Source organism: Anthonomus grandis, chromosome 9 (assembly GCF_022605725.1).
Source record: "Anthonomus grandis grandis chromosome 9, icAntGran1.3, whole genome shotgun sequence".
NCBI classification, from domain to species: domain Eukaryota; kingdom Metazoa; phylum Arthropoda; class Insecta; order Coleoptera; family Curculionidae; genus Anthonomus; species Anthonomus grandis.
The window spans coordinates 12047345-12060596 of NC_065554.1; the positions used below are offsets into that span (position 1 = coordinate 12047345).

A 13252-nucleotide genomic window follows, 5' to 3' on the forward strand; every position below is an offset into this window, starting at 1 on the left:
TGTTCTCGGGATGGGCAAAGTAAGCGTTAGTGCTTATGACATTATCAATTATTTTCTTTATGTTTTCGGGAAATTCTCGAGACAAAATTATAGATTGCCATAAATGTTGCGCTCCATACTGGCACAATGGTTTCGTTTTGATATGAAACCACATTGGTGCATAAACCTTCATAATAAACCTTGATAAAACGACCAAGGTGTCAGAAGGTTCACTGGTTGATATATATAAACGTAATACCCTGTTAACCATCGAGCATGACTTAATTTTTCCGGATTTTTTTTGCTTAGAGTATCCGAACAAGTTCCAGTTTTAATGGCACAACATATCTGATATAAGTACTGCTGATCAGTACTTAGATCTTCTTTATTTATTTCAGGTAAATCAGTTTCAATTGAATGAAATTTTTGAACAGGTCGTGGCTAGCAAGTTGTCAAAAGTCATCCAATGGGTCCTGAAAGTGAATGTGGCCCTGTAGTTTTTCCATCCAAAGCTTGCAACAAATGTCGAAGAGGTAACTCGTTGGCGTGAAGCAAACATATCAGCCATTGGACGGGTTTTCCAATCTGCTTTTCCATTAATTTAATCACACCACCTTTCCAGCCCGTGTTAACATTTGTACCATCACAACCGATTGCCCTAATGGAGTTTAAACTTATTGATTTGGCCTTTAAACAAGAAATCATACTTTTTACAATATTGGCAGATGTTCCAGATCCTTTAATTAAATGGTCAAGATACTTGCTTTTTGGTTCTTTTATAAGAGCTATGTATTCTTCTTCTCTGATAACACGGCGTCCTTCACTTAAAACCATAGTCTGATATTTTCTTCCATCAAAATAAATTCCTTGTATCTTAATTTCGATATCACAATTTGGTTTTTTGGTGGATTTTTTGGTTTTGATATTTTATTGGTGTTTCAAATCTATTATTTATGAACTATTTACAGTTATACCAAATCCAAAATAATTTTTTTATTTTAAGGTCATTGAGGCGCGGTCAAATTTTATTTTATTATTTTGAAAAAAATATAATAAAAAAAAATAGATATAAAAATAATAAATAAATTATTTTTAAACCATTCCACAACTTTTTTTCACTATACCAAATAAAATTTCGAAAAAAAAATTTTTTCAGCCTTTTTCGGCCCGCCCTATATCTGTAGTACCGGAAAACCTTGAGGTAACAAACGTAAATGCGGAACCGACTTTTGTCAATAGAGTTAGACAAGAGGTTATCGACATAACACTGTTAACACGGTGATTTGCGGAAAAGGTTGAAAACTGGAGGGTATCACAGGACATAACAATGTCCGACCATAGAATGATCCGATTCGAAATCGGTTCGGATAAGGAGGAACAGCCTCTCAAGAGAAACCCGAGGGCTACCGACTGGACCAAATTTAAAAAAGATCTTGTTCAGTCCATGGGTCCTCTATGTGGACCCATATCCTCCAAAGAGGAACTAGATACAGAAGTAGTACGGCTAAACAATATACTCATCAGTTCTTACGAGTCCACATGTCCTCCCAGGAGAGTTGGCAACAAGAGATTGCCCTGGTGGAATGACATTTTGGACCGTCTCCAAAAAGACGTAAGAAGGTCGTACCACCGCGCTCTCAAGGGGGGAACTCAAGACAACTGGGATTTATACTTAACAGCTAGAAGGAAATTCAACAACGAAGTCCGACGATGCAAAAGAGACTGCTGGCGCAAGTTCTGTAGAGAGATGGAATCTCACACAGCCCGTCTTCTGAAGCTACTGGGCTCTGACAGGAAAACCGAGATAGGATGCCTGAAGAAAGGTGAACTATGAACCTCAAACAAAGAAGAGACCATCGAGCTTCTCCTTAAAACTTACTTTCCTGGAGAAGGAAACGCTGCACCTTGGGGCGAGGAACCAGATCCGGAGCCGGACTGGAACCTCGCCAAAAACATAGTAACAAACGAAGCCATAGCTTGGGCAGTGGGTGGGTTTAATCCATATAAGGCTGCGGGACCTGACGGAATCATACCCATGATGTTGCAAGTAGGCCTCGAAACCACACTGCCTTACTTAAAGAGAGTTTTTGAGGCCACATTGCAATGGGGATGTTCCACTAACATGGAGGGCGGCAAATGTGGTCTTTATTTCAAAACCGGGCAAGAAAGACTACTGTCAACCAAAGTCCTTTAGGGCAATAAGCCTGACTTCATTTCTACTAAAGACTATAGAAAGGCTTATAGACAGGTATATAACAGAGGAGATTCTAATAGAATCGCCACTACATAGGAATCAGCATGCCTACATAAAAGGGAAGTCGACGGAAACGGCACTTCACTCTGTAGTGAGCAAAGCTGAAAAAGCCATAGAGAACAAGGAAATAGCACTTGCTCTTTTCTTTGACGTGGAAGGAGCATTTGATAAGGCAAAAACAGACACTATCTGCCAAGCCCTCCTGACTAGGGGCACTCCGGCTCATCTTGTCAGGTGGGTCAAAACGTCCGAATTGCGGTACAGGGGAGGAAACTTCATACTTCATACCACATACTAGGTATCGGTGATAGGTGGAGTCGCCGGAGAAGGAAAATTGCAACGACACTCCAGCGGGAAGATCTTAAAGATCTGGACTGGGACAACGTGCAAGCCTTTGTTAAAAGGACGGGCCGACTCAGTGGAGACCGCGCATTGGGAGTGGAGGCGTAGGGGTGGGTGATTCTGGGGTTGGCGAAAAAGGACTGCTCAGGCCTACTTGCCGAGCTCTAGCTCCCCCACCCTTACTACTACGGATTCTTAATAACGGCAGTTAAACGGACAGTAGGCATATATTTATATTAAAATTATTTCTGAGTGAATAGTGAGGTGTATCGATCGTGTATCGGTATTATCGATAATGAACAAGAGTACCTTTTTTTAGCCTAGGGCTCAAGGTATCCAAATTTATTTTTTTAGACTTTAACATACAGGGTGTTAAAAATATACGCATTAAAGTGTACAACCTAGTCCGCCCCTGGTAAAGTAAACAAGGTAAATGTATTTTAAGGATGTCATTTTAAGAGGTCCCTAATAGTGTTCATCGCCTAAAATTTTTATTAAATTCTACTGGGTAGTTTAAAAGTAATTCATGAAAAACCAATTTCCAGCAGCGTCCTTTAGGAGGCTCTATCTTCGTAAAGAAGGCCTGTAGGAATTTTTTTTATAGGAACGTTCGGTATTATTTTTCGATGTTCTACCTGGATCCGAGAGATTTCCCACATGAACCGGGACACCCTGTATAACAAGTTAATGAAGTAAATTACAGTTTTCATACCTTTTGGCATTAGTAATACTCTTAATGTTTTTTTTTGTTAGCCAAAAATTACTTTACCCTGTACCTTGTATTTTAACTTTGCCAATTTTCTATTAATTACGCAGTAATTTAAGCAATTGAAATTAAAAAAGAAACCAAATTAGTAAACTTGCTGCAAGTTGAAATTAGGAGTTGTAAGTATCCTAAAAAAAGTAAAATTAATTATAAAACACGCGAAATAAGTTAGTAATTACTATATATTATAGTTTCCTATGCTTATTTGAGGCTATAAGTGCAATATCGGACTAACCCACAAAAATTCAAAATCGGCTTTATTGTAGAATATTATCCGTCAAGTTAAAATCTATTTATTGCACAGTGGACCAAACAATCTATTCCTTTTCGTTACGAGATGGCAGCACTAAACTAGTTAATGAACTTTATTATTGATAAAAGTTTAAAGAACCAAAGTGGACTATCCTCAGTTAGCCCACTGTGCTGCTAAAAGTAAGAAGTTTGTGTGCTAGAGACACCCTAAAAAAACACTAAACTGGCAGAAAGTGGAAACGCAACAGTCATCGGTTTTGATCTAATGAAGACTCGTCCTACACCTGTACTTACCACAGGAATTTGTAAAAGGCAGTTATGGACTTACTGCTTTAATATACATGAAATGGGAACCAATAATTCGTTCATGTTTGTATGGGATGAAAGTATTGCTTCCAAGAGGTCGCAAGAGGTGATATCCTCTATTTTATATTACATAAAAAACTTTGTTACATCGAGAAGACTTATTATGTATTCCGACCAATGTGGTGGTCAGAATCGCAATATAAAAATGTCATTGATATGTAACTATATTACTGCATCTCCATTATTTACTATGGAAGAAATAGATTATAAAATCCTTGTAAGTGGTCATTCCTATTTACCATGCGATAAAGATTTCGGAATCATAGAAAAAGAAAAGAAATTTCATCCACATGTCTTTATAACTCAAGACTGGCATACAGTCATAAGACATGCAAGAAAAAAATCCCTTTACCATAATAGAAATGGATAAGTCAATATTTTTTTCCACTAAGCAACTCGAAAGTAACATAATAAACAGAAAAGTATCTGAAACAAAAACAATGGTGGAGTGGCTCAAAATCCAATGGTTAAGGTTTAGAAAAGATTATCCCAATACTATTTTAGTTTTTCCCAATACTATTTAGTATAAGTACTCTAATAATGAAGAGGTTTAATTTAACACAGTAGATCTTAGTAAAAGGAAATCTGTTTCCAAGGAAATTAAGGATCTGCCCCTTTTATACCCAAATGGTAATGCCATTAATGAAGCTAAAATAAAGATCTCCTTGAGTTAATGGAATTCATATTTCCTATATACCAAGATTTTTATGAAAATCTAAGGTCATCTGCTCAAGCAACTGGAGGTGAAGTAGTTGTCCCAATTGAGGAAGAAGAAACTTTACGTATTTAATAACTACCTACTTAATAAAAAAATAAAGTTTCTATATTTTTTTATTTATTCTCGTGACAATATTATAAACAAATATACAAATATACAAAATAAACAAATTCCGCAAATTTAAGTAACACTCGAGAACATTCGATTAATTCGAACTACAGAAATGTCCTTTTAAAAGGGTTTTGCGCACTTACATTTTAGTATTTTTCCTAAACCTATTTTTTAGCACTTAATAATATTGGGGTTAGTCCGTTTTTGCACTCATAGCCTCATTTTTCCTTTAGGTATTTATGATTAAAATAATATTTAAAATATTCACATTAAACGAATACATTTGATGAATACAAAAGCACATTTTTAGCAGGCCTTTTTAAAAATGAATATAAAAATTGGGAATTATAACGATTAATATACCGCAATTTTTTTTTAAATATTTATTGATAAGCAAAAAAATAAATATTGTTTCTAATAAAATAAATATAGTCTTTTAAAGTTATCCTTTCTTTAAAATAAAACCGAAACTAACCAATAAATAAAGGCTACTAAAAGGGAGTAATCGGTAGATTATGTTAGGGCTTATAAACAGTTTTTCACATGAAATTAAAAATATGTCAAAAACGGTTACACATATATATATTATAGGACATTAAACACAAAATATAGCTAGAATTTCATGTGGAAGCCAAAAATGTTAAAATATATAGGGTGTTCCATTTAAAATAACGAAGTTGACACCTACTTCCGGTATAATCGGAAACGTCACAACTGTCAAAATATTTTAGTTGTGTGGCCCCCATCGACTGTGCGATGTTGCCAAATTTTCAAAATTTTTAGTTTCAGAGATATCGATCGCGTCTATTCGTCGTGAGACACCCTGTATATGTGATTGTGACAACCAGTCAACTGATGATTTGAACCATATTTTATTTGAATGTAAAAATAATTTTGAAGCAGTGATATCTCTGCATAATAAATTAATTAATGTCATACTTCACTTATAGCGAACGTTATTGCGGACGATATCCAGGACGAGAAGCGTGTGACCCTGTCTAAGATCCCCTGAATTAATCTTTCTTGCACCTTTTCCTTTTTTTATATTGGAAATTAGATACAATGAGAATACAATGTCATACTACCCAATAGTATAATTGTTTAAATACTATATTAGCAACCTGTTCTGTTATGAATGAATATTGGAACAAGTAGCTAAATGTGCCAAGCACAAGGCCAAAATACGAAAAAAAAACCATTTCTTATTCTTAAAACTTATTTTATCAAATGCTGGAAGTGGCTGCATTAATAACTCTGCAATACCTCAGGATGATCCGTAAATCCTTGCATTCCTTGCTGTACATTTTCAACTGTCTGGAGAAATATTCCTAATTACATTATGATGACAATCTTTGAGGATACACAGCTTGTGTGGCTTTTCTTTGTACACTTCACTCTATTGATTCTCGTGCCTAAACGTGAATCAATAGTGATAATTTGGGAAAACATTATCTAGGAACCTTCTAACAATTGCAGCATCCTGTTTTCATCAGTGTCACCGGTGCTGCAATCAAGTCGTCTGCTAAAAAGTCAGGATAACGCTGTCCTGTCAAAGTTCCTTCAAAAAAGTATGGTCCCTGTAAAAATAGCTGCCCATGCATTTATCTATTCATCATTCTGAGAATTTTTCATCAGAAATCGTTTCTGCGATCTAAATCATCTTCTGGCAGCTCTTGATTCTTTTAGGTTTAATTTTCAAGTTAGGTTTTGACATTTTATTTTTACTTAAGAATATTTTATATTTTATTATTGCTTTGTCAAGAAGACTTTGTCTTTTGGTAATAAACCTTATTTTGACTTTGACTATACTAGCTTATTTTTAAAATATGAAACATCAAAAATCAATGTTCTATTTTAAAAAAAATATAATGATTAAAATTAATATACTCATGAAAAAAACCGGAAAGAAAGAACAATTGTGGGTCTTTAAAATTTTTATTTTAACAAAACTTCAGAGCTTTCAGGCATATCATTTCATAGCTGGGTTCACCAAAAATAAAAACAAACCCTAACTGGTCTGCTAATTAATAAGACTTTACAATAATTATAATTAGATTCCTAACATAAACAAAATTTAAAGATACTCTAAATTAGGTTGCAGCTAGGAAATTTTATTCATAAATATCTTCTTTATCAGCAACATACCTACAAATTGATATGATAGTCAGAAAACAACAGATTGCTTAAAAAAAAGTGTCTGGTACTTACCTAACAATATCTGCAGGCCTCAGTAGCCTTTCTGCATCAATATCAGGAATTTCGAAGCCGAATTCGTCTTCAATCGCCATTATTACTTCTACATGGTCCAAACTGTCTAATCCTAAATCATTGATGAAATGTGATTCCAATGTGAGCTAAAATGAATTTTCAATAGAGAACACATATCTAACACTAAGAATATAATGATTTAAAAACTCTAATATGGGTATGTGAGCAAACCCAATGAAACTACTAAACATTGCTTTTGCTCAACATGTCCATCACACCACCATCATAAGCAAAATTACTGTACCTTATCGGGATTGACTTTATCAAACAGTTTTAAAACTAACAGTACTCTGTCAGATATAAGGTTTAAAGTCAGTGGCGGTTTAGCACTGTAACTTCGCTCATGAGGGGACGAGAGTCTCTGAAATAGAAAGAACTGAATTATTGGAAGTATACCTTATTGGCTGTCACTTTATCGTAGGAGGAAACCACTTTTAAAACCCGCTCTTGGATCTCTGCTTTTGTTGGTTTTGGTTTTATTACTTCAGGTGAGTAATATCTTGACTGGGGGATAATATATAACAAAAATTATTTCAAAATTTATCTCAGGCTAAATTAATTTATTATAATTCTAAGTTTATTCAGGTACAAATAAGAAAAATACTTATTAAAGGAACTAGAAACCTGCAACTGACAAGCTCTGACCCAAGTATTTTTGTTTAAAAAAAACAGATCATTGCAATGAATATAACAAATCAAGGAGTATCTCTTATAAACTTAGGAAAACTGTTTGTCATTATTTTATTATTTATCATTCTACAAATAATGAAATTTCCTATTTTTTTCAAGATGTCAAAGTTTTTGACATCTTGAAAAAATGTCTTTTTTGATACATCAATGTATTCATGATGTATCTATACCTCTTTGCTTAGTTTTAAATTTGCATTTTTAATTCTATTAAAGATAATTGACTCTATACAGGGCAATATAGTATTCATTTACTAGTTTAGAATATGGATTTATGTATTCAGTTATTTGTAAATTTTAAATTGGGATTATCTCAGATACCATTAATGAATTTTGAAAAATATTTCACACTTTAAGTTTTAAGGTCCAAATGACTGTAATAACTTCTATGCTATTGTTCTGATTAGGTTGAAATCGGAAGTGAATGAGTATTCTATTTCAGCTTTATGCAATTTATAGAACCTGATTTGCTTTCGACATGTCACCTTTAAAGGTTATTTCTGTAAATCTCTTTTGCTTCTTAACACACTTAGAGTGACCATATAACACATTATGGTCCTTTGAAGCACAATACCTCAAACATCCTCCTATTCCTTCCCATTAATATTTGGCCTTATCACTAACAGTGAGGTCTGACTGCTCTTAATAAGTAGTTTTTCCTAAAAATTTCTTCAACTCCTTTTACTGACAAGATCTTGACAATTTAGAAATTATTAACTTTCTTAAGAAAAAGCATTTGAACTGAACATTGGAAGTGAATTTGTGCTTGTAGCTTCTCGGAAGCCAAACTTCAGAAGCACAAATAATGCAATGTTTGTTTGGATGTTTGCATAGAGATGCTTTATCCAGGACTCAAAGCTGGGTCATAGCAGCTGAGATATTTTATGACTTTTCATAAATCATGAATAAACTTTTCAGCTTTGATTTCAGGAGTGGTAGTTAAATCAATCCTATCAAATAAAAAGATTCTTTGATTGTTTTGCTTCATACATAGGTTTTATGATAAAGTAGGTATATTTTGATTTGTTTCAATTTTTTCTCTATTTTAAAGAGAGGCTCTGTCTTGTTCTTGTCTATCTTAATTCTTTTGTATGTAAACAATGTGGCATCTCTAGATATAAAATGACCCAATGTTCTCTACTGATACAACTCAATTATGGTCTCACTATGAACAAGAATTTTTATTGAGAATTATATCAAGCTTAATATCTACAAAATGTACAATATTTATATATCTTTATGTTAACAAAACCAATGATTCCTTCAAGTATATTTTATATAACAATCATCTAACGATTGATGATAAACATTTTGTACTAAATAGCTATAACCCGTTTCATGGAATATTCATTAATGATTATAATGTTCCGCTGGGTTAAGAGATTTTTGTAAACCTCTCTTTATATCTCAAAAAACTCTTTTTTCTCTTTTTATTTTAGAAACAGCTACTCTTATTCATAAATGTCCTAAACCTCCCTCTAACACTGGTCATATGACTCGCCAGGTTAACGATTTTCCCTTACCAATCCCTACATCCTCCCTCACCAAGAACTCACTTATATACCTTAGCAAAAAAATTTACAACCATGTTCCTCTATGTATCAGACAAATTTTAGAAGTTAAGAGATTCAAAAAGAAATTAAAATCACTTTTATTATTCAGGGCATATTATAGCCTTGACGATTTTTTTAATGATACCTTTTAACCTGTGCTCTGACATCATTTTAGTGTTTTAGTTTTGTTTCCTGTTAAATAATTTAATTTACTTCTTCTAAATTCTGTTTTATTGACAGCTTTACTTATTTTTTAATGAAATTTATCAACAAGATGCTTTTTTTTTTCTCAATCTGTTTTGTTATGATTAATTTTGGTAATGCGTGTAAATTTTATGGTAAAGTGTTTTAGATGTTGTTTGTTTGAAATTTGAAATTTAAAGTGAATTTGGAATTTTTTAGTTTTTAGGATGCTTGTACACAAGGTTTTGTTGTCTTACGTAATATAGCACATTTTCTTTCTTTCTTTCTATCATTCTAATTATTTTTTTAACACCCTGTATTACCTAAATAAAAGAGATTTGGACATGTCCAAGTAGGTATATTCAGATTCCTTAGAAGAGTTCAGCATAGGTTCCTGTTAGTGTGTTCCTTTGAAAGTATGTTTAGAGTAACAAACCATGAGCTTCAGTCTTTAGATATATTTATTATGTCTCTGAAGATATTGTATATGTAGAAGTGATTTTTTTTCCAAATTCAATTATATATTTTCAAAATAGACATTACATTATATGTTTGAATAGGTAATAAAATTAAGTATAAAAAATATATTTAGACAAAGAAAAATTCTTATTACAATAAAAGATAAATTAAGGCTCCAAATGGCTTATGAAATTAAACTTTACAAGAATTGTCAAAACTAATAAGGATTAGGTATAATAAGGCCCGACATATTAAAATAATACAAAAGTTGACTCCCTAAAATGCTGAAAAATATTCCTGTAGTGAATAATATTGCTTGGATTCAATATTTCTTAATTCTTTTAATTCTGCTGACACTCTTGCTCAAGGGCATTCATAGTAAAATTGATCCCGTACACTATCTTCAACAAGTGTCGGTTGAGCATTCATTTTTCTTTCATCCTGTCAATCTTACTGAAGTAAAAAATGAAATCAAACACCTAAAAAACCATAAATCATCTGGAGCTAATGGGATATCTTCGAGGTTGTTACTCTTTTAGCCTGATTCAACCTTAAATGCTTTAGTTTCTGCCATAAACAATTCTTTACATATTGGCATTTTTCCTTCATGTTTAAAAGAGGCAGTGGTTATCCCTCTTCATAAGGGTGGAGATTTAGATCAGCCTTGTAATTTCCGCCCCATTTCTATTTTGTCTACCCTCTCTAAGATAGTTGAAAAACTTGCAAAAAACAGAATTTTGTCCTTTTTACATCATAATGGCATTTTGTCTGCAAATCAGTTTGGATTTCAAGCGGGTAAAGGGACTCATGATGCTGTTTTTAGCTTTTTGGAGAGTGTCTATGTGTCCTTGAATTCTGGAGAGTCATCGGCGGCAGTGTTTTGTGATCTATCCAAAGCATTTGACTGTGTGGATCATGGAATACTGTTATCTAAGCTCGATAAATATGGTTTTAGGGGCGTAGCATTGCGATGGCTTGAGTCCTATCTATCAAATCACACTCAGAAGGTTACAGTGTCTGGGCGTTTGTCTGCTTCTAGATCCCTAAAATGCGGCGTTCCCTTCAGCTTCAGATTTTATCAGGGTGGTGTACTTCCAACAGGCTTGTGTAATGTAAGAAAGATGTCTATTATGGGATTTAAGTGCGATATTCAGGGTCTGATGTTTGACGAAAATTCCCTCTTGCAGAATAAAGAGTGCTGCAAGTTCCTAGGAATTACCATTGATGGTCGCCTTCTGTTTGAAGATCATATTTTAGATTTAGCTGGGAAATTATCTTCTGGATGTTTTGCAGTAAGAATGGCAAAACAAGAGCTGGGAGGGGTGGTTGCACGTTCAGTGTACTTTTCACTAATTGAATCTCATATTCGGTATGGCTTGCCTTTTTGGGGTTTAACCAATAAGGGACTACTTAACATTGTCTTTGTTATTCAAAAAAAAGCAGTTAGATACCTGTATTCTGCTAAGTTAAGAGATTCTTGCAAACCCCTCTTCATTTCTGAAAAAATCCTAACTCTTTTTTCACTCTTTATCTTAGAAACAGCTGCTCTTATTCACAAAATTCCCAAACTACCCTCTGACACTGGCCATTTGACTCGTCGTGTAAATGATGTTCCCCTACCTATTCCTACGTCTTCCCTTACCAAAAACTCATTAATTTACATAAGTAAAAAAATCTACAATCATGTTCCTCTATGTGTTAGACATATATTGGATGTTAAGAAATTTAAAAGAGAATTAAAGTCGCTTTTATTGGCTAAGGCATATTATAACCTGGATGACTTTTTTAATGATAGGTTTTAACCTTGGACATGTTGGAAAGTTTTTTTTTCTGCTCTAGTTTTGTCAACAAGTTTACTTTTATTTAGTAATTGATTGTTTTATTTAGTTATCTTTAAATCAAGTATGTTCAAAAAGTTTTGTCTTCTTGTGTTTAAAATTGTATTTTTGTTTTGTTTTTTTAGCTTGTAGGATGCTTGTACACAAGATTATTCTTACGTAATATAGCACATTTTCGTTCTTTCTTTTTTTCTTTCATTTTCACTTCATGCTCTTCCGAGAGTGTGCTGTTAAATTGTTGTGTTTAACAATAGCAAGCACCTTATTTTTTTCCACTGAAAATTGTTTGACTTACCACAGGTTTTATCACAACCATACAAGTATAATAAGAATCATGCAAGTCTTTATTACCTTGGATTCATTTTTAAAACAACTTCCTTAATATGGCAAAAACTATAGGTATCAAAAGTATCATATCAATAAAAAATATCTGATTAGTTGAAATATATACTTTTATTGGATGAGCCATTAAACTTAAGAAAGTTTTACTCTAGTACTAGTTTTTAATAAGATATAATAAATGTGCTGTAACAAAATTTTTATGTTAGAAAACAATTTAAAAAAAAACATGAAAAGCTGTTTTGATAGACTATTAACTTTTTGATACCTTATCAACAAAACTTAAAAAATAAAATTGAAGTGATTATTCTATTGTTGAAGAGGCATTATAGGTATTTATGAGGTATACCATCCATCCCAATTTACTGTTTAAAAAAAATACATTATATTAACTCATAAAAAAAGCAGCATAGTATTGCATTGGAAAAATCTGCACAGAGAAAATATCTCAAAACAATACTTACTGATACCCCATGAATGTTTCAATAATTAGACAAGCGCCCATTTCCCATAGTGTTTGCAAATGTGTGGGGCATATAAAGTGAGGTTAAACATGTAAGTTATGTAATTAAATGGAGCAGTGCCCACAGACAAAGAAGAAACAACAAGATATACAAAAATTCTGCCTTTTAGGTTCTCTAAATATATTTCTCAATTTATCAAATTAAATAAGTAGGTAGGTATTTAACTTTTTTTAAGTACCTGGACAGTGGTGGCCAAAACTCCCTTATTTTGAAGCCTGGGTTGAAGATTTAATTTATTTACAGCTAAAATTGTGGATCTGGTCGAAAAGCATCGTAGATACGAGGCGGTTCTGGATAAATTGCGAATATTTCTCGCTAAAGCCGACATTTTTGATAGGAATATTGAGAAAATTCCCAAAAAGAAGGGATAATAAAAATTAAAAAATAGCCCAAATTACTAAAGTGTCAAAGTAAATGACAAATGACATTTAACATTACGCAACCGAATATTTAACGCAAACGTATTTTTCGTATACGCGAAGATCATAAGAAGGTGCGTATACACTCTTGCGATCAATTCCACTTCAAATTGGAATTGTTTCGTTGACTGAAATAAAACATGGATCGAGATTTATAAATTTGAGGATTTAGAATCATTATGACGAGCTACCTG

At 33.1% G+C, this 13252-nt stretch overlaps 1 protein-coding gene across 2 annotated transcripts; it reads right to left on the reverse strand.

Moving 5' to 3' along the window:
* Positions 1-6704: 6704 nt before the first annotated feature.
* LOC126740621 (acyl carrier protein, mitochondrial) lies at positions 6705-13061 on the reverse strand. 2 transcript variants are annotated; one of them, XM_050446724.1, is made up of 4 exons: positions 12818-13061; positions 7301-7417; positions 6997-7142; positions 6705-6933 (listed from the first exon to the last, which is right to left on the reverse strand). In XM_050446724.1, the coding sequence occupies exons 1-4, from the start codon at positions 12965-12967 to the stop codon at positions 6900-6902; spliced, it is 447 nt and encodes a 148-aa protein (XP_050302681.1). In that variant the 5' UTR covers positions 12968-13061; the 3' UTR covers positions 6705-6899. The 2 variants fall into 2 exon arrangements, with proteins under 2 accessions (XP_050302681.1, XP_050302682.1); XM_050446725.1 differs by lacking the exon at positions 7301-7417 and adding an exon at positions 7453-7560.
* Between the last annotated feature and the right edge of the window lie 191 nt (positions 13062-13252).

Bases quoted from the DNA above. Each gene is read 5' to 3' on its own strand.
- LOC126740621 (XM_050446724.1), bottom strand. From the start codon at position 12,967: ATGTCGGCTTTAGCGAGAAATATTCGCAATTTATCCAGAACCGCCTCG. The intron at 7,418-12,817 runs GTACTTAAAAAA...TTTCTATTTCAG, and splicing joins TTTTGGCCACCACTGTCCAG to AGACTCTCGTCCCCTCATGA. The intron at 6,934-6,996 runs GTAAGTACCAGA...ATCAATTTGTAG, and splicing joins AGGCCTGCAGATATTGTTAG to GTATGTTGCTGATAAAGAAG.